We start from the raw sequence: 21,699 nt of genomic DNA on the forward strand, positions 1-21,699 counted from the left end.
AGCATCTGGATAGCATAAAAGCCTTATTATAAAATAAACTTTCAATTTTCATGAAAATTTCCTTCTGAAGGAGAATTCACACAGAAATCAGCAGCAATGTAGAAGGAAAAAAAATACTCATTCAAACTCTAAACCAATTTTTGGTAGTTCTAAGAATATTTTCACCGCCGGTGACAACTACTAACTTCTATAATATTACATACTGCTTATATCTTCATCCTATGTTACTCCATTTATTGTATTTTAATTATTTATTCTATTCTATTTATCCCTTTAATTATTTAACAGGTCTACTGCTAAAGAAATATAAGTACAGACATGTGGATCAATGAAGTAAAATGTCATAATCAATCTTGATGAAGAGAATGCAACATAAACCTTTAGAAGAAAAACCAGACCATTTTTGATAGAAGTGCCATTTGCTGAAGCGATGCGTGTGCATGCAAACATGCACTCCAGGTGACTGTACAGCTTCATGAAGTCCTTGTTGCGGTTAAGTTCATTTTTTGTTCGAGTCATTCCTTCAGAAATTAAGAAAAGGTTTTACCAATATATAAACTTAATAGCAAAGTTAATCAAATTTGTAATGTAGTTTAAAAAGTTAATCTTTATTAGTAAATGCAAGTTTTTCAAATGAAAACCAGTAACTTTTTTCCAGTTACATATTCACATATGAATGGCTTGCCTTTTTTCCAGCAATTTATGAAAAACAAAGAAATATCACCCTGACTGTGTGCTCAGTGGGTTGGACACCATCCCACAAATGTAAAGGTCATTGGTTCAATTCCCGGCCAGGGCACATGCCTGGGTTGCAGGCCAAGACTCGGTTTGAGGTGTGTGAGAGGCAGCTAATTGATGTTTCTCCCATACATCAAAGTTTCTATCCCTCTCTTTCTCCCTCCCTCCCCCTCTCACAAAAAATAAATAAAATCTTAAGAAAAACATAAAAACAAAGAAATATGGTCATTTTTTATAAAACTATTTCTTTGCTTTTTTAAAGCATTTTTTAAGTAACCCAAACTGTTTAACTTCAGCAAAACTTATACGTGTAAGTATTTCCTTAATTTACCTTTAGTTCCATCCATAATTCCACAAAGGAAGAAATATAATGATCTCATTCCCATTTGTTGCAATAATTCATAACCATGATACAAACTAATACAAAGAGCAAACTCTCCTTCAATTATACCTTGTTGCATTCCCTAGAAAAATAAACATATATCAAATTTAACCAGAGAAATAAAGATGTATGTTCCATGTAAAACTTACTGGTTCTACTGAATGTCTAGGACATTATTATGAAAAGATGTCAATGTATTTTCCATATAACACATCATTTCATATTTTTTTGTTTAATTAAACAGAAAACTTACATTTTAAAGAGAAAAGGTGAAGAAGGGAACTATTTATCACATACTGCTTTTTTATAGGTGAATCATTAGCAGCACGAGGTCTGTCCAGAAGGTATCCAGCCACGTAATATGAAAAATAGAGACATTTACTGAAGAAGACATGAGATACAAGAAACACTGTCCACAGGACAATGATGCCTGAGTTCCCTTCAAAGTAGACACCTTGGGACCTCACACAGTTCTCTCAATCATCATCAGCTGCCCCACACTGTATTTTCCTGAATCTCACTGAGGGTCTGAAATCTTCCTTTTTAAAAGTGATTTTAGTTTGAGGAAATGCCAGAAGTCACAGGGCACCAAACCTGGGCTATAGGGGGCTGAGTCACCTGGGTGATTTGATGTTTCATCAAAAAACTCTGCACAAGATGTGGCACATGAGCGGGCATGTTGTGATGAAGCTGCCAATCACCAGTTGCCAATAGCTGAGGCCTCTGAATCATCTGAATAGTTTCCACAGAGGAATATTCAAGCTTAATGCAAAATTTGATGCAGATTTGTTATTCTGCTCATTCAGTCATTTTGACTTTGATGGCCACACAGTACACATGTTCACTCAAAAGCATCTACCACCCCCAATGATGAGAGTGAAGTTGTCATTGCTCACACATGTGCATTCCAGCCCACTCTCCTTGGCTGCCAGTTTACATCAATGTCACACAAACCATTCTCATTATATTAACAATGGCTGGACTTTTTCTGGACAGACCTCATATATAGTTTCATCTTTCAAAAATACTTAATAAGCATCTTCTATGTGTCAAGCATCAAACCAAACATTTGGTATAGAATGAAAAGTAAGTGAGATATGGGCTTATTCTCACAGATATTATGGCATCAGGATAAATAGTTCATCAGACTGTTTAACACTAACATTTTACACCAACTATATACACCATAATAACTGACACTGAGGAGACACTGTTATAAGCATATTACTTATACAAATTCATTTACTCTTAATTCCTATGAAGTAGGTACTATTGTTATGCCCATTTAACAGATCAAGAAGCTCATACAGGTGGTAAGTAATAAAGCCAGTACTCAAACCCAGAGAATTAGGCCATGTTCTTGCGCTTTTGACCTCAAGGAAAAGTGAAGTACACATTCTGTTTATGGGACCACAGAGAAGGTGTATCTTTATAATGAGATAGTTTTTAAAAAGACCATTGAGAATGTATTTTAATTATTTTCCTTTACTAGAAATAAAGATTATTATTCTCTGGCTTATGTTTTTAGTCACATTTAACATCAGTGATAATTATTTTAAATGTATCCGTGATAGTGATAAATGCCCTAAAATGGCAGCCTAATTACTTGAAGGGGCAAAATCAGCTTTCTCTAAAATATAAAATGTTGTCAGTAAAATCCAGTTCAACAATTTGAGATTTACTATTTAAAATTTCAATGAATTGTCAACTCCAAGCAGAAATTTTAAAACATTTATTAAAGTTTAGTGCCTTACACTGTAGTTGCTCAGAAAGGGCTCCTCTCCTGGTTCCCCAGACGTCATAAAGTCCACATTTCTTGTGTTACACTTAGAGCTACTCCCGAGTGGTCACACCTAGATTAACTCTCATCTCTGACTTCCTCAATCCTTTTCCTAAGGCAAATTGGCTTGCTCACTGTCGTCTTCTTACTTTCGTTCATTCACCTCTGTTCTTTTGCACGTGAGTTTCTTTTCAGTTCTATGAAAGACTGTGCCTTTTTGTGCTTGCAAACATCTCTTGACTTTGGACCCAGCTTGATGATTATGTTCCTACCTGCCTATTTTTTTCCTATGGCAATTAGAAATAAGAAGCTTACTGTGATGCTTCATCCAACCTCAGGATTGACAGTTAAGACAAAATGCTATGGGCGTAAAAGTTAGTTAGGACCTACCGTCTAGCATGGCCCTTTGCCTTTGCAAAACAGAAGTGAACTAAAAGACTAATGCTTAATTAAAAGTGTCAGGATACATTTATCTTAACTGAAATCATAAAATTGATTTCCTGTTCATTTTTTCAGTTTTTATGACGTATATAAATCATATCTCAATTCTTAATAAACTAACAATATATATACCCCCCAAAAATCATTATTTCCATTTTATCCTGGGGCTGAGTAAAAACTTAAATCTATCATCAAAATTTATTTTAAAATACCTACCACAAAATTTGCAGGTGGGTTTTTTCTAAATTGATCCCTTGCCAGAATTAGCTGGTATTTTGTTAGATTGGGGATATCCCTTTTCATCAAAAGATTCCTCTGAATCAAAGAACTGGCAAATGATTCCAAAATCTGTAAATTTCAAAGAAATTTAGTTTAATCTTTTCTTAAAAATTTTTTCAAATATAATCATTTTATCACATACTAAAACAAGAGTTATATATTAAATGATATATTAAAGTTTATCCTAAAGTGAATTCTTTAATAAACACAGAAAAGATGATAAAATTTAAAGTAAAAATTCTAAAGTGCTTGACATTTAGCCCCAGTTAACATTCATGTGCAAGTAAGCACGACCATTTTTTAAACCCAACTATAACTGAAGGGTGTATGTGTTTATCTGTGTATTTCTTAACTCTCTCTTTCCCCAGCCTAAGCCCAAAGAAAGGATGGCCTTGGTTTCTTCACTGCTGCATCTTCAGTGCCTAGAACGAGGTCTAACACATAGGCAAATACTTGGAGACTTGGTGACTAAGTCAAATGCTTTGAGTATATTTAATTTCATTTGTTGATTCATTATTTTAAGAAATACTTATTAAGCATCGATTATATATCAAGCATTGTTCTCAATGCTGGGCATATTGTGGCTAAGATGAATGAAACCTGTACTTTTCTAAAGTTTATATACAATGGAAGCAAGTAAAGAATAAAAAGTGAAAAAAGGAAGTAGAGAATTCCAATTATGGTAAATGCATTTAAGAACCTAAAATACAGTAATGTTAGAGTCTTTGAGGGGAAAGGAGTCACTATCAAATAAGGTGGACGAAGACAGTCTCCTTGAAATGGTAATATCTGACACCTGAATGATGAAGTGTGTCTTGCATGAGAGGATCTGAGGACAGAGCATGCCAAGAGAGGAAACAGAAGACAAAAGGCCCTGACGAAGGAATGAGCTGAATGCCATATGCAGGGAAAAGAGACCTCCGGATGAAGGTGTACTACAGGAACAGAAAATATTCAAGTTTTTGCCTAATGTTTACTTCCTAAAATAGACCTATATAGTTTTTATGTTTAATCCTCACCCAAGGATATGTTTGACTTTTAGAGTGGAAGGGAGAAAGCGAGGGAAAGAGAAAGAGAGAGACAGAGACAGACAGAAACACTGATCAGTTGCCCCTGGTAGGCACCCCCACTGGGGATCGAACCTACAACCTGCGTATGTACCCTGCCCAAGAACCAAACCTGCAACCCTTTGGTGCATGGCACAACACTCTGACCAACTGAGCCACGCAGCCAGGACCATTTTAGTATATTTTTATTTTTCTTCCCTTCCTACTTTGTTGATCACACTGCCTAAAGAACACTCTCAGCCCTGGCTTGGGAGCTCGGCTGGTTAGAGCATCAGCCCAATATGCCAAGGTTGAGGATTCGATCCATGCTCAGGGCACATACAAGAATCAACCAGTGAATGCATAATTAAGTGGAACAATAAATTGATGTTTCTTTCTCTCTCTTTCCCTTCCTCTCTCTCAAAAATCAATTTTTTTTAAAAAAAAGCACTCTAAAAAATACTGACAAAATTCCTGTTACAGTGATTACACAAATTACCGTTTTTAAATTCTTATAAGTAAAGTAATTTTATTTTTTTAAAGATTTTATTTATTTATTTTTAGAGAGGGAGAAAGAAAAGAGAAACATCAGTGTGTGGTTGCCTCTCATGTGCCCCCACTGTGGATCTGGTCCACAACCCAGGCATGTGCCCTGACTGGGAATCAAACCGGGTACTCTTTGGTTTGCAGGCTGATACTCAATCCACTGAGCCACACCAGGCAGGGTGTAAGTAAAATAATTTTAATCATAAGCAAATGTATTAGTATTTAGGAGATGATTATTGGAAAGACTTGGTCTTAAATTATTAATTATGCTAAGAAATTTGTTACAAATAATTTAAAAACAAAAAACAAACCATATTCCTTTAAAACTTCACTTTAAGAAAGATTTATTAAAGGTTAAATGATAGTGAATGTTTTGGTTATACATTCCTGCATCAAGAATTACTTCAGCCCTGGCTGGTGTAGCTCAGTGGATTGAGCGCGGGCCTGTGAACCAGACAATCGAGGTTCAATTCCCAGTCAGGGCACATACCGGGGTTGCAGGCCCTTTCCCTGCAGGCCAGATCCCAGCAGGGGACGCACAAAAGGCAACCATACATTGATATTTCTCTCTCTCCTTCCCTTCCCCTCTACAGATAAATAAATTTAAAAAAAAAGAGAATTACTTCAAAACATCATAGGTTAATTTGCTCATGATTCTGATTCTGTGGGTAGGAGTTCAAGCAGTTCACTGAGACAGCCTAGGAGCTATGACACCACAACAACGAAAACATCTAGTGCCTAGATCTTGGTTTCTACACAGCATTCTTCCCTAAAAGGAACAAAGATTCCTTGGAAAAATGGTTGATTCTATGGCTGGGACAAGAAAAATACCAAATGAGCATAAAATATCTTGTAATGCCAGAGAGACAGGAAGTTCTCCCCTCCAACCACGCTCCCAAAAAAGTACAGGAGCCATCTTAAAGGAGGTCCCAGTGGCCAAAGCTGGTACAATCTGAGCAACGAAATTAATGACAACAGTACTGGATTTAACCCACAAAGAAAAATAAATATCTATTAGTCTATATTGATACAAAGAACTGAATTAATAAGAGAAGAAACAACTTTATTATAGAAGAATTCAAATGAACAAATGTAAAAGAAATAAGGTAAAAAGGGAACAACGATTAGGTAAGCACTACAGAAATTGTTGTATGCCAGAACCACCATTAATTATTACACTAAAATCAGTGGGCAAAATATGTTGAGAACAGAATATTTGCATATTCTTAAAGTGTCTCTGGCAGGAACTCTCTATGCTATTTTTGCAAATTTCCTGACATCCACAATTACTACAACTGTTAAAAATAAGAAATAAAAAAAGCTGTCAGAGCACTGTGCTGATAAGCCTGTCTCTGCTCCTGATGGAGCTTCAGATGGCTGGGGAATAGCTGAAAAAACCCAACTGGGGCCATATGTCTGCACCTTTAAGTCTAGCTACTCATCTACTGGTTTCTTCTCCCTTCTCCTCAACATGGCTACCTTGAGGTTCATCACAACTATTGGTCAAAGTCAGTCACAGGGCCAGTATAGTTTCTAGGAAAGGGAAAATGTATAATGTCTCTCAATAGGAGGCATGGCAAAGAAGCCACTTTAATCCATGACAATGAGGATACGAAAACAAAGTTTTCTCCTAGGATGATACTAATTATTAACTATAGAAAAAACATTGTGCTACCTCAAATTTCTCCCATCGAAAGTGATAACACTATAAGAAGTTTCTCAATAACTATAATATTCACATTTGGACCAGACAATTCTTTGTTGCTGCGGGGAAGGGCAGGCTCTCCTGTCCACTGCGGAATGATACACAGCATTCCTGGCCCTCTATACACTAAATGCCAGTAGCAAGCCCATTCCCCATCCACTCCAGATATGAGAACCAAAAAATGTGGCAAGACATTGGCAAACGTTACCAGATGGGCAAAGTTGCCTCCAGTTGATCAGGGAGGAAAATACTGAAAATATATTTCCTTACAAAGAAACGTCTGGTTGAATTTAGATAAGTGTTATGGGTGTGATCATTATGTGTGAAGTCACTTAATTATGTGAGCTGCACACTTATGTTTTGAGCACTCTGCTGTATGTGTATATGGGAGGGTCATACTATAATTAAAAGGGTTACTTAAAATACAAAATGATATAAAGCTATTATTGGCTTTAGAAATGGTATATCATTTTGTATTTCTTCTTTGTCAGTACATGTAAAGAATGGTGCTATATCCAAAAATTTTAATTTCAAATGAGTTTTCAACATGTTAATTATAAAATGATAGCCACATATTCTCACAGCCAGATTCTGTTAAGCAAAATAATTACATTGTCAGTTCATTTATTTGAAACACTGAATTGTGATAAGAATGGTTTACCTGTACATATGCCTTTTGGATGGCTGCAAGTTCTTCACCAAGGGGAACAACAAGCTTTTCAACTCGTCTTTCATGAGAGTATGGCAAAATATCCCGAGAATCTTCAGAACGCAGTTCTATCTGCCCAATTAGTAGGTTAGTAATAACCTGTTGCACAGCCTACACAAAACCAATGAAATATGATTATAAACATATTACATACTAAATATTTTACTTTGTCACTAACAGAAATAAGGTGGTAAAATTTTGAAAGGAACATTAAAAATTCACACTATTAAATGTTTATTTAAAAAACTATAAAACCATCAGAAGTGACACAACTAATAGGTGCCTGACAAGTTAATCAAATGTATTTGCGCTTTCCAATAGCTGTGATGTATTCCATCAACCTTTTACAAAGACACAGACAACAAAAGTTTCATATCAGCAAACTAAATCCCTAAAACATTAGACCAGTCCATTTTAGAGCCAAAACTAGAATCCAGATTTCCTGATTCCTGGCAAATACTTTCCACTGATACTTGTAGGAAAAACAGAGCAGTCTTGTTACTATGAGAGAATAAAAGTGTATCTTACATTTGTGAGGAATACCATAAAAATCAACCTGTTAAGAATTTGAGAGTACAAGACCTACACTAAATCAACTATTGATAAATTAGCAGAATATTTTTCATTTAAATCAATATAGATGATGTGAATCTACTTCCAGGGATGAATTTCATTCACCCAAAGTTCATAAAGGAACTTAATTGTAAAAATACAGAATAGGAGCAAAAATATAAAACCTGTTAGCATGAATAATGACTATACCATTAGACTATAGTATTGACAATGCAATTAAGAACTAAAGAGGGGGGAGAGGCAGGAGGTAAGGGATGGGGAAAAGAGAGGGAGAAAGAAAGATTCAATCACAAATGTTTTTAAAAATTAAGAGCTTTCTAAAAAAAAAAAACTAGAAAAGCTTAATGGTCTTAGTTCCTGACAAAAAATTCCCAAGGGCAAAAATCACGTCTTAATCACCTTTGTATTCCCAAAACCTGGGCCTAATAGGTACTTTACTATAGTTATGGAGGACCCACATAAATTTAAAATCTAGAGTAAATTTGTAACCATTTTCTAAACATGAATAATACTTCAACATTTTTAATCATTCGTCCATTCCACAAACATCTGAGTAACTCCCACATGCCACCCGCCAGGTATTGAGTTGATAACAGAGCTATAACTGAGACAGAGAGAATCCCTGCATTCATGTAGCTACTATTTTAGTGGATCAAAGTGTCAACAAATAAATGAACAAGCAAAGGAATCACAAATTATGATAAATATTCAGAAAAATCACAACACAGGGAAGCTGACTGGTCATAGCTTAGGGTGGATCTCTCTGAAGAGATGACAATTAAGCAGAGACTTAAAAGTTCAAGTCTCTACTAAAAGTAGAGACTGATTCACCTGACAATAAACAAAGTTAGGAGAAGGACCAGAAATAAAATAGAAATTTCAGAAAATCAAGGCTATGCCCAGAAAAAAGAAAGTCTTACAGATTGGCAGAGTTATACTAAAAAGTATCCAAAGCCAGTACAGAAGCTCTTCCAGAGCTACTAAACTCAGAATGTCATGGATAGCACCCAAAATGTGCATTTACCAGCCTCCAATAAAAGAAGTCAGCACTCCCTGGACAAATGGTTATTTCCATGGCTAAAACAGGAAACATACCAAATGAACATAAAATATCTTAATGACAGCAAGTTAGGAAGTGTGTGTGTGTGTGTGTGTGTGTGTGTGTGCACGCGTGTGTTTTAAGTGCTTTCTAGACCCTGGCAGGGTACCTCGGTTGACTGCACATCATCCCAATTTTTCAAGGCTGTGTGTTCATTCCCCCATCAGAACATATATAGGAATCAACCAATGAATGCATAAATAAGTCAAATAACGACTAATCAATGTTTCACCATTTCTCTCCTCTTCCTCTCTTTGTCTAAAAATCAATCAATAAAAAATTTTTAACAAAACTAAAAAAATTATAGGAAAAGAGGTGTTTTCTAATGGACACAAAAGTCATCCATCTCAAGGATATTCCAACAATCAAAACTGGAACAATTTGAGCAACAAAATTAACCGCAGTATTGGATTATAGTCCATAAAAAAATCCATTAGTCTACATTAACATAAAAAGCTGAACTAGGGTGAAGAAGGCAGCATAGGTAAATTGCTCACCTCCTTGCACAACCACATCAAAATTACAGCTAAAATATAGAACTGTGACTCAGAACTGTAAGAAATTCAGTTGAATAGAAGTCTGACAACTATGAAGTTAAAGAAACTACATCCATCCAGACTGGTAGATGGTGTAGGACTGTTCTAGATGCAGAATGGCATGGTGGATAAAAATTCATGGAGGGATACCTTGGAAGTGAGGAGTTCCAGTCCCACACCAGGGCCCCCAGCCCAGGAAAATAAATCCCCATATTGTAGCCATTCTGGCTACAATAAACAGCAGGGACTGAGTTGGTAGAAGAAAGTTCTGGAGTCCCAAGCAGTTCCTATTAAAGAACACATGAACAAACTTACTCAGACTCACTGCCTCTCAGCTTCAGCACCAAGGTAGCAGCTTGAAAGGCACCAGTGGCATACAGGGGGGAACTGAAGTGTCTGGCATCAAGGCAAGAGTTGGGGGAGAGCTTTCTCCCAGATAGAAAGGTGGGCAGAGGCCACTGATCCCACCCTCCATAGAGCCACAGAGCCAGCAGATAGGTACCACATCTGAGACTCCATCAACCTGGCTAAGGCTGTTTGTCCTGCCCTAGAGGTCCCCGAGACTCTGTCCCACCTAGCTTACAGACACACATGAAGCTGTTAACAGAGTCTTTTCCATATGGATGGCTCATTTTGGCTCCTGTATCACAACTTCCTAAATAAACAAGCAACAGCAGACCCAGTAAGTCCAGCCTCAGTAAGCCCTCAGCATTCATAGCTTTTGTTAAATGGCCCCAAGCCCAGTATTAGCAGCAGTCAGCCTAGATTCACAGCTTGGTTTCCCCTGGGAGTCTCCAAGCCCAACATAAGTATCAACCACCACTTTAGATTGTTTTATAGCGCAGGCAGGGTGGCCTAAGGGAAAAAACAGATGGGGGATGAGCTTGGCCTGCAAGACCCAGGAAACCGTATAGCCCATTCACCCAGTGGACAGCTACAGACCACAATGGAGCACCACACCACTCCTGCACAGCTGATCCTCCATGGAGACCGGAGGTTGATGGTCAGTCCTTGCACCTGACAAGCCTTGTTAAATCCCTTCCACTGACCTGCTAACAGCAACCAAGACTCAACTACAAGAGGAGAGTGTACTCAGCCACTTGAAGGGCACACCTGGAATACCCACCTTGGGTAATAAAGGAGGCTGTGCCAGGAGACCCTATAGGGCACCTATTATATTAGGCCACACTACCAAGACAGGGGGTCATAGCAACTGTACCTAATACATAGAAACAAACACAAGGAGGCTGCCACAAAGAGAAGACAAAGAAACATAGTCCAAATGAAAGAACAGATCAAAACTCCAGAAATAGGACTAAACAAAAGGGAGATAAACAATCTATCAGGTGCAGAGTTCAAAACACTGGTTATAAGGATGCTCGAGGAACTTAGTGAAGGCATCAAAATCATTAAAAAAATCTAGTAAGAAACAAAGGCTACACTGATTGAAATAAAGAATCATTTACAGGAGTCCTGGCTTGTGTAGCTCAGTGGATTGAGTGCTGGCATAAGAACCAAAGGGTCGCTGGTTTAATTCCCAGACAGGGCACATGCCTGGGATGTGGGCCAGGTCCCCAGTAGGGCGTGCGTGAGAGGCAACCACAGATTGATATTTCTCTGACTCTGTCTCCCTCCCTTACCCTGTCTAAAAATAAATAAAATTTTTAAATTAAAAAAAGGAATAATTTATAAGGAAACAATAGCAGAGTAAATGAAGCCAAGAATCGAATCAATGACTTGGAATATAAGGAACCAAGAAACAACCACACAGAATAACAAGAGACTAGAAACCAAGTAAATGAGGACAGTGTAAGCAGCCTCCAGGACAACTCCAAGCACTCCAAATTCACATTATAGGGGTGCCAGAAGGAGAAGAGAAAGAGCAAGAAATTGGGGATCTATCTGAAAAAATAAGGAAAGAAAACTCTCTTAACTTGGTGAAGGAAATAGACGTGCAAGTCCAAGAAGCACAGAGAATCCCAAACAAGATGCATGCAAAGAAGCCCACTCTGAGACACATCATAATTAAAATGCCAAAAGTTAAAGAGAGAATCTTAAATCAAAACCATGAACAATAAAATGGCAATAAATACAAATCTATCCACAACTGAATACAAAAAACGAACTAGGCAAACAAGAACAGAGACAGAATCATGGATATGGAGAGGGTTTTGGTGGTTATTATATGGGAGGAGGGTGTGGGGCAAAGGATGAAGAGGTGAGGGGATTGAGAGGTACAAACAGGTAGTTATACTTTCCGGCAGTGACGATCTCCCCACGGCAACATGCCTCTTGCAAAAGATCTCCTTCATCCCTCTCCAGAAGAGGAGAAGAGGAAACACAAGAAGCGCCTGGTGCAGAGCCCCAATTCCTACTTCATGGATGTGAAATGCCCAGGATGCTATAAAATCACCACCGTCTTTAGCCATGCACAAATGGTAGTTTTGTGTGTTGGCTGCTCTACTGTCCTCTGTCAGTCTACAGGAGGAAAAGCAAGGCTTACAGAAGGACGCTCCTTCAGAAGGAAGCAGCACTAAAAGTACCCTGAATCAAGATGAGTGGGGAACCATCCCAATAAACACACTTTGGATACAAAAAAGAAATAGGTAGTTACAGAATAGCCACAGGGATATAAGGTACAGTATAGGAAATGGAGTAGCCAAAGAACTTACACACATGACCATGGACGTGAACAATGGCGTGGGGACTGAGGGAGTAAAGGGTGCTGCTGGGTGGAGGGGTGCATAGGGGTAAAAACTGGGACAATTTTAATAGCATAATCAATAAAATATAATTTTAAAAAGTTCCCTTGCTGCTAAAAGGTACTATGTATTTAGGCCTAAAATGATTGCATTTGTACTAAACCATGTACAGACTTATTCTTCCTGTCATTATTTCCTAATTATACAGTAAAACAACTAATTCCATAGCATTTACATTGTATTGGGTATTATAAGTAATCCACAGATGATGTAAAGTATATAGGAGGATGTGCATAGATTATAAGCAAGTACTATGACATTTTATGTAAGGCACTTGACCATCTGTGGATTGTGGTATCCATGGGGTCCTGAAAAAATCTCTTGAGGATACAAGGAATGACTGTAATTTTACAATGGAGAAAATGGCATCTTCAAAAAACCATAATTAACAGCACCAGCAATAAGGTATATCAACACCATCTATTCTCTGATAAAATGTGCTGAAAGAGATATCTCTTCTGGGGTATCCTTGCCAAAAATGTATAACCTCACTCTAATTATGAGGAAATATCAGCTGAATCTAAACTGAGGGATATTCTGCAAAATAATTGGTGTCCACCCTGCAAAACAGCCTGAAAAACAAGAAAAGGTAATGGAAGACCAAAAAAGACAGAGGAATTGTCACAGAGAGAAGGGCCCAGGAGACACGACAACTAAATGCAACATGGGATCCTGAACTGGAACCTGGAACAGAAAAGGACACTGGCAGGAAGACTGGCAAAATTCAAATGAGGTCTCCAGATTAGTTACTAGTATTGCACCAATGTTAATTTCCTGCTTTCAATAATTTTACCATGGTTATATAATAACATTATTAGAGAAAGTTAAGCAAAGGACACACAGACTTCAATTTTTACAGATATTCTGAAAGTCTGAATTTATTCCAAAATAAAACTTCAAAAAACCTTTTTTAAAAAAGACTTTACTTATTATCTTCAGAGAAAGTGGAAGGGAGGGAGAAAGAGAGTGAGAGAAACATCAATGTGTAGATGCCTGTCGTGTGGCCCCAACCTGTTGTGTGGTCCCCAGGTGACCTGGCCTGCAACCCAGGCATGTGCCCTTGACTAAGAATCAAACCGGGGATCTTTTCATCCCCAGTCCGGTGGCAACGATCCACTGAACCACATCAGCCAGGGCTAAAGAAAACAGTACAATTTAACAAACAGCTTTAGGTGACTCTCATGCACACTTAAGTCTGAAAACAACTAATGTAGAAAAACCCCTGCAAACAGAAGGGAAGCATGTTATAGAAAATGTTGGAGTCCTAAACTCAAAGTAAATACGACAATGGAAAACTGCCCTAGCTGGTATGGCTCAGTAGATTGAGTGCCAGTCTGCAAGGCAAAGAGTTACCAGTCTGATTCCCAGTCAGGGCACGTGCCTGGGTTGCAGGCCAGGTCCCCAGTAGGGGGCGTCCGAGAGGCACCCACACATGGATGTTTCTCTCCCTCTCTTTCTCCCTCCCTTCCCCTTTCTAAAAATAAATAAATAAAATCTTTAAAAAAGAGAGTGTGGGCAGGGTTGGGAGTATAAGACAGAAAACTGTATTCGAACAATAATTAAATAAATCTAAAAAAAAGAGAGAAAAAGAAAACTGATCCGGCCACTTACAAAAGCTCTTATTTTTGTAACTGTTAATAAATGGAAAAATATTTTACTTACCTTTATATCACTGCCTGGTGTGGCACTAAGAGCCAATATTCTAAAGTGATTTGTATATTTGACTAGTTCTCTTACAACCTTAAAAAAGAAAAAAGTTCTTTAATTTCATACATCCAATACAAAAATAACAATGATTCTGTCAAATAAATATATTTGGCACATTATCATTATTCCTTTATTTAGAATACTGATGGTCTAGCAGATGGAATGATCATTAGTTACATCCAAAGAGCAAATAATTTAGGTTTATAGTCTACACCACTAAGAAAACACTTTAGAGTTTCTTCTATATATAAAGCTATGCTATCAGGCCTAACACAGTGGCAAATGGAAGAAGAGAAAGTACACTCTCCATTGCTTACACCACAATCCAACCTTACAGCATATCCATCTGCACCCTTACCAGATTCAGATACATGATTAACATAAAACTAGGAGAAAATTAAATACCAATGTAAAAGTAGATTTGAAATGAAAAAAATTGGTTTAGGATTTTAAGAAGTTAGATTGTATATAGAAGGCTCACAATTTTTCAATTGTTTACTCATAAAAAATAAGGTTAATTGGGAGTTATTTTATCTTATATATTTTTTAAAGATTTTATTTATTTATCTTCAGAAGGGAAGGGAAGGAGAGAGGGAGAAAAATATTAATGTATGGTTGCCTCTCATGTGTCCCCTGCTGGGAAGTGGCCTGCAACCCAGCCATGTGCCCTGACTGGGAATCAAACTGCAATCCCCTGGTTCCCAGGCCCATGCTCAATCCACTGAGCTACACCAGCCAGGGCTTAATTGGGAGTTATTGTAAAATCATAACTTTCCTTTTAAATCCTAAAACATTTTCTCGGTGGCACCAAAGCACCAGTCTAAGCTCTCCACTTTAAGTTTAACACCACTTCCAGTACGATTAATACTGGATAATCTGGCAGATTCCCACATGCCCCTTCCCACAAGTCCTCAACACAAAACAACCACTAAGTAAAATGTGCTGCAGAAACAGCTCTTAGGACCCATTTCCCATTAGCTATGGAAACAGTAAAATTAGATAAAACTGCTCTAATTTCAACCCATGCCAAGGATGAATTCAATGAGACTCACAGTAAATCTTGATTAATATTCAAAAAATATTAATTCTGGAGGAGTTTTTAAAAGCTTTTATTTATTTTTAGAGAGAGGGGAAGGAAGGGAGAAAAAGAGGGAAAGACATCAATATGTGGTTGCCTCTCGCACGTCCCCTGGGTTGCTGGGGACCTGGCCTGCAACCCAGGCATGTGCCCTGAGTGGCAATCAAACCCTTTAGTTCACAGGCTGGCACTCAGCCCACAGAGCCACACCAGCCAGGGCTGTGTGTAATTCTGGAGTTATGTTTTTTAACATTATACCTAATGAATATAAAGATACAACATTATACTTAATGGAGACTTGAATTGTTCTAATTAAAAACTGATATAAGATAAAATGTCCCTAATACACGACTTTTTCCAGGGGGATTCTCAAGTGTTTTGTAGAAGAGGGAATGGTGTTATGTTTGAAATCCTGGAAGCTACATTCTTCATGGAGCTATTGGAACCTATACCTGGAACATTCAATGTAATATAAACTCTTAAGGCTATTGGGTATTAATGGAGTAAATGCATGTTTCATTGAACTCAATAAAAGCATAAGCCTTGTAGTTTAAACAAGAAATCACCTAATGCCTAGAAATTTCTTGAAAATAAATGACTTGCCTGGCTGGTGTGGCTAAGTGGACTGAGCATGGGCTGCAAGCCAAAGAGTCGCCAGTTCAATTCCTGGTCAGGGCTAGCCTGGGTTGTGGACCAGGTCCCCATTTGGAGGCATGCAAGGGGCAACCGATTGATGTTTCTTTGCACATCAATATTCCTCTCCCTCTCTTTCTCCCTCCCTTCCCCTTTCTAAAAATAAATAAATAAAATATTTTAAAATAAAAAAAAGAAAGTAAATGAGTTAAAGTTGCTAAATATAAGCTCAATCTACAAAATGAATTCCACAGCTACAATAAAAATTTGTAAATGCCCCTGAAGCAGACACCTTAACACAGTTGGGTATTAATTTAATGTAGTGCTCACTTCGGCAGCACATATACTAAAATTGGAACAACATAGAGATTAGCATGGCCCCTGTGCAAGAATGACCCGCAAATTCATGAAGCGTTCCATATTTTTTGTTATTTTCTCTTCTATGCTGAGAAACAGAAAACCTGGAATCAAAGTCCAATAATGTATAACACCATTAGGATAAAGTAATGTACAAGAATGAAACAAGACAATTTTCATCTTATTCTCCTCCTATTTCCTTCTCCCCTAAAAACTACTGAATCAATCAATTTGTAGTTACTGGCATATACTGAATTTGTATTTCTATACCTTTGATTCTTCTTATGATATAAATTATTGGAAACTTGTGAAAGTGAGGTCCTGAAAGAATAGTTTACCAACCTAATGATGAAAGCTTGGTAAATATCAATCAATAAAGGATCACTGCTTTCATCAAAATAATTTAATGTGGAAAAATACAAATGAATGGAAAAATATATCCATTTCCTGGCTAACATCAACTCTAAGAAAGATGACATTCTCCAGAAGATAATACAGAGATATAATACAATGATACTTAAAAGCTCCCCAAAGAAACTACTTTATAAATTCACAAACTGACAGTGAAATTCATCCATTTGCACTAAAAGAGATCAATGAATGTTCCTTTCTATCCTTATTTGATACTCTCCCTAGTATCACCAGCATTATAGTTTTAAGTACCTACCTCCTACATGCTAGTGATTTCCAAATGTTTTCTCCAGCTCAGAAATGTCCAGTGAGATCCACACTTCCATCACCTACTGCCTAGTACACATCTACAGCTAAATTCTCATAGACACCTCAAACTCAACAATCTAAAATGGCACTATCTTTCCATAATACCCCAAATCTTCTCTGCTCCCAGAACTCTTCATCTTGACTAGTAACACAAACATCCTCACAATCTTCCAAGTCAAATAACTGGGAGTCATCCTAAATTCCTCCTATCCCTCATTTCACACCCTGCCTTTAGCTTTTCTCTCCTCTAATCCCTTTTAAATCTTTGTATCTTCCAGCTAAACATTTCTTGAGTCTCCACCACCTAGATCTCTTATGCTCTACAAAGAGCACTCAAATTGGTAAGCATAAAACACAAATGCCTTCATGACCTGGTCCTAAAGCATCTCACCAGCCCATAGCCCACCTCTTCACCTTTGTCCTTTGTATTCCTGTAGTACTTAACTGGAAGGCACTGTGTTAGGTGTTTTGCATACATTATGTGATTTAATTCTTAAAACAGCCTTAACAGTTAAGTATAACTTTACCTACCTGCCAACGAGTGACACTGCATATCCACTACCAATTTGGGGATTATCTTAGTTCCAAAACTCCACTCATACCCTGCTGCGAATCACTACCTCAATAATGACTAAGCTTTCATCATCTACATCTGATGCCCCTGAAGGCCACTAATGGCCTTGTTAACCACTATTAAAAAAAAAAAAAAAAGCAGATCACTATCTGTTCTAAGATAGTAGTAGATAAGGCCTTTCATAATAACTATAATAACTTCCATGATTAATAATTATTCCCCAAAATACTCTAACAATGTTCACACTAAAAAAATTATTTTTAAATGAAATATTACCTGGCAATAAGCATAGTTCCCAAGAGCTTTATGAGCTTCATCAATAACTAGACACTTTATTTCAGCAGCAGGACAAGCTCCTCTAGAAAGATCATTTACCATGACTTGAGGTGTAAGAAAAATTACTCTCTTACTGCTCCATATTTCCTTCCTGGTGGAAGCTTGAGTAGATCCTGCAAATAAAAGTGACACTGGATCACTGACAGGGTATATATACACACTTAGTAGCTTCAAAATGCTCTGACGAGCTACAAGGATTCTCTGAAGACTGAGTAAAGCAACCCTATTTATTAGGGCTGGACTTGCCACAAGTACAGGAGTACCTCGGAGACACAGCACGTTCGGCTCCAGACCACGGCAATAAAGCGAGTGGAAATCTTTTAGCTGGATTGAAATCTCTTGCTTTCAATTTGTAAAAAGTGCCACATCTGTGAAGCACAAATCTAAAGGCAATGAAACAACGTATGTCTGCAGGTGATGTTTTAGAGGAGAGGATGCATGATGAAGATATGATCTGGGGACTATTCCACATGGGTTAGGAATTTCTTTAGCTCAATTTCCAACGGAACGTGTACTTTGTCCTACCCAGCTCTTTAATTTCAAATTAGCCCACTCTTTCTGAAATACCTGTCATTTCGGCCATGTGGGACTGCGGGATACCCATCACTCCGTAGCAAGCCTCAATCTGCTGTGTCACCAAAGGTTTCGTGGGGGCCATGAAGACTACCTTGCCAGACGGGAACCAGCGGTAGAAATTGTACATGACGACAGCGGCAATAAAGGTCTTTCCCAACCCGGTGGGCAGACACACCAGCGTATTGCAGAACAGAGCGGCCTGGGCGATGTGCAGCTGGTAGTCCCGCACCGGGCAATTAGTAGGATAAATCCATAGGGCGCCCGCTGAGGTGCAGAACCCGCCATTCCTTAGATTCAGCTGCCGCTCTGCCTCGTACACAGCAACCAGCAACACATTATCGTCCGTCTCCGGCGGTGCGTCTGCAGCGTCTGTAGCCTCTGCAGCGTCTGCAGCGACCGCGGCGGCAGGAAAACACGCCCGAGAGCTGCCAGGGCTGTGAGGCCGCTCAGTTCTAGAGCTGCAACCCGGAGCCACAGAGGATCGGGAGAGGCTTGAGCCCCAGGTCTGGAAAAGCGTTCTTTGCCGTCCGCTCATTAAGCCTACGACCACCAAGGGCTTCTCTCAACGCCAGCAGCTGCTGCAGCTGAACTGCCACCCATTCGATCTCCATCAGTTACCTCCGCACAGAACCGTGGAAGCAGAGGGCGGGACTGAGACCAATATATCCACTTGAAAATGCCGCCACTAAGCTCACGTTAGGAATATGATTGGCTGGCTCTCCGGAAACCCTCATCAGCCCTCCAGAAGAGGCATGCGCATTGTTTTGGAGTTACTGTAAATTTGGTCCCCTATTCAGATTTTTATAGACTCTAAATTTTAGTTCCTTTTCCAATGACTACATGTCATTGCGTCATTTCTAAAGTCAAAACGCTTAAAATAAAATAAAAGTGAACTCGAGGTTCTCAGAACAACAGATACCCATATTTTTGTGAACTGAACGTTATCGACCATCTAATGTGCTTTATTACTTGGTTGTTTTTAAATGGGAAGATGAGGGGAAACACGCAATTGTTTAAATTGAATTAAATATCTTATTTCTCTGTCCAGGTTGAGAAAACAAAATGTCAGTTCTCTTTTTTACATCATTAGGAGGGCAACCCGTTATCTTAATATTTTCATTGTTAAAAGGGAAGTAAACAGTTTGGTCTTGATATTCACTGAAAATTTCTTTTAAAAAAGGCATTCTGATGCTCAGAATTGTTGTGGTATTGATAATAAGGTTAGGAATCAATGCCTGTAAAAGCTGTTGTTCCAGGAACTTAAGGTAAGACCCACCCTGACTGCAGGAGACCATAAGTAGTCCCACCTTTGTGCCTCAGGAAAACTACAAGCAATCAAGATGGTATCTGAGCCATTTCATTCCAGGGTGAGATGACCACCACCCAGGACACAGCTAAAGACTACCGACCACACTGAGAATGCTGCAGTTTATTTTTAATCCAATTAACTTTCTCCTGAATTCCAAACCCCTTATCTACACTTTGTTTTCCTTATAAAAAGGACCTTTTTTACTTTTTAGATTTTATTTATTTATTTTTAGAGAGAAAGGGAAGGAGAGGAGAGAAACATCAATGTATGGTTGCCTCTCGTGAGTCCCCTGCTGGGAACTGGCCTGCAACCCAGGCATGTGCCCTGACTGGAATCCAACCGCGATCACGTGGTTCACAGGCCCGCGCTCAATCCACTGAGCTACACCAGCTAGGGCTAAAAAGGACCATTTAAAAATGGAATTCAAAAGATGATGTGTTATGGTACAAAACCGCCACCTTCTAAGATCAACCGTGTAAATAAAGCGTCCATAAAGGTTCAATCTCTGTCTCTGTTTTTGGGGTCTGGTATGCAATAGACAGCACAAACACTGGTTTTTCCAGGTTCAGTATGTCTACTCTAGCAATAGCTTGGTTTCTTTCTTTTTTTTTTTTAAATGAGAGTTTAAGTTTATGTGAGCCAAACTGATGACATGTCAGAAAGCAAGATCTCAAATTCTGCAGAAAAGGACAATTTCGTGGTTTCTTTTTACATATTTGGAGTCAAGGAGGGAACACAAGAAAGATTACATGAACGTGAGAGAAAGCAAGGTGCAAATTAAACTAGATTACATGCTCCCTTTGCTGGAGGTTGTAAAAACAGCACCAGAATGTTAGACAGGTAGATTTGAGTCAGGATAGTAAGAGGCTAGGCATTCCGTGGCAAGTAGAATAGGGAAACTGAGACAGATAACAGAACAAAATGGCTAAGTAGTGTATAGCCACATACAGAAGTTCACCTCCGTAGAGATAACATGTAGGACTCACTTGTACCTTAGCTCCAGGCTCAGAAAAGCAGAAAACCAGGTGGGCAATGCCAGGACGAGCTGCAATGACTAAAGACACCCTGCCCTGTCATAGACCAATCAGTGGAGACCATAACTCTGAAAAGGCACACGTGGAAAACTGATGAATACTCTGCTGAAATCCTCCTCTGTGACCTCCCCTAAGATTCCAACCTGCAAGAGATATAAAAGCTTTAAGACTAAGGACCTAGTGAGCTTTCTCTCTGGGGAGCAGTAAGCCAATTCCTTTTCTCTCTTCTTCCTTCTCTTAATCCTCCACAGGATCCCATTTCCTAAACTCTAAAGGATCCCACAAGACTTGCAATCAGGGGAGAAATGGGCTCAAGAAACAAGCAGAGGCAAAAGAAGGGGCCCTTGGAACTCAGAAGAGAGAAAGTTATAGATAACGCCCCATGATGGAAAGAGCAAAGAACAGAAAAGGCAAGGGCAGCTCTCCAGAGTAAGAGTACTCTAGCAATAGCTTTCTACATCAGGCTACTCCACTCCAAACCTAGGCCTGAACCTCTGTAAATCTGTTTTCTTGTATTTTGAGGGAAAGTACAAACATATTATGAGGTGTTTTGAACATTAATAACGTCACCCTCATTACCAAGTGATTTTATTTGGTCAAGTTCTAAATTTGCTTTTAGACAAACTTTTTCTTGTGTTTGTATTTTTAGGGGGAAGGGACAGGTTGTATTTTAGTTTCATTTGTGTTAGTCTCAAAAGGGAGATGGTTGGATATGGGTTATTCCAATGGACAAAGACTGAGTCCATCTAGGTGTTAATATTAGGCTACAACTTGATAAA

At 38.5% G+C, this 21,699-nt stretch overlaps 2 protein-coding genes and 1 non-coding gene across 3 annotated transcripts in view; 2 read left to right on the plus strand and 1 right to left on the minus strand.

The window, feature by feature from the left end:
• Positions 1–19,206, minus strand: part of FANCM (FA complementation group M) — a 64,017-nt gene extending 44,811 nt beyond the window's left edge. Inside the window, exons 1-7 of the mRNA XM_053656836.1 lie at positions 18,569–19,206; positions 17,942–18,114; positions 14,259–14,336; positions 7,579–7,737; positions 3,558–3,689; positions 1,070–1,202; positions 399–521 (exon numbers count right to left, since the gene is read on the minus strand). Coding sequence (XP_053512811.1) covers positions 399–521; positions 1,070–1,202; positions 3,558–3,689; positions 7,579–7,737; positions 14,259–14,336; positions 17,942–18,114; positions 18,569–19,112 — 1,342 coding nt within the window. The 5' untranslated portion in view covers positions 19,113–19,206. The remainder of the gene's footprint in view (positions 1–398; positions 522–1,069; positions 1,203–3,557; positions 3,690–7,578; positions 7,738–14,258; positions 14,337–17,941; positions 18,115–18,568) is intronic.
• Positions 12,099–12,437, plus strand: LOC119058817 (40S ribosomal protein S27-like). Its single transcript, XM_037158280.2, has one exon. It carries the CDS (start codon positions 12,120–12,122, stop codon positions 12,369–12,371), a length of 252 nt encoding a protein of 83 aa, XP_037014175.2. The 5' UTR covers positions 12,099–12,119; the 3' UTR covers positions 12,372–12,437.
• Positions 16,337–16,440, plus strand: LOC119058822 (U6 spliceosomal RNA). Its single transcript, XR_005084324.2, has one exon. It is a non-coding gene; the product is annotated as a U6 spliceosomal RNA (small nuclear RNA).
• Positions 19,207–21,699: the final 2,493 nt, after the last annotated feature.

This window comes from Artibeus jamaicensis, unplaced genomic scaffold, assembly GCF_021234435.1.
Source record: "Artibeus jamaicensis isolate MK-2021 breed Jamaican fruit bat unplaced genomic scaffold, CSHL_Jam_final scaffold_286, whole genome shotgun sequence".
Taxonomy (NCBI): Eukaryota; Metazoa; Chordata; class Mammalia; order Chiroptera; family Phyllostomidae; genus Artibeus; species Artibeus jamaicensis.

Coding starts and splice junctions, on each gene's coding strand:
- LOC119058817 (XM_037158280.2), top strand. CDS start 12,120: ATGCCTCTTGCAAAAGATCTCCTTCATCCCTCTCCAGAAGAGGAGAAG.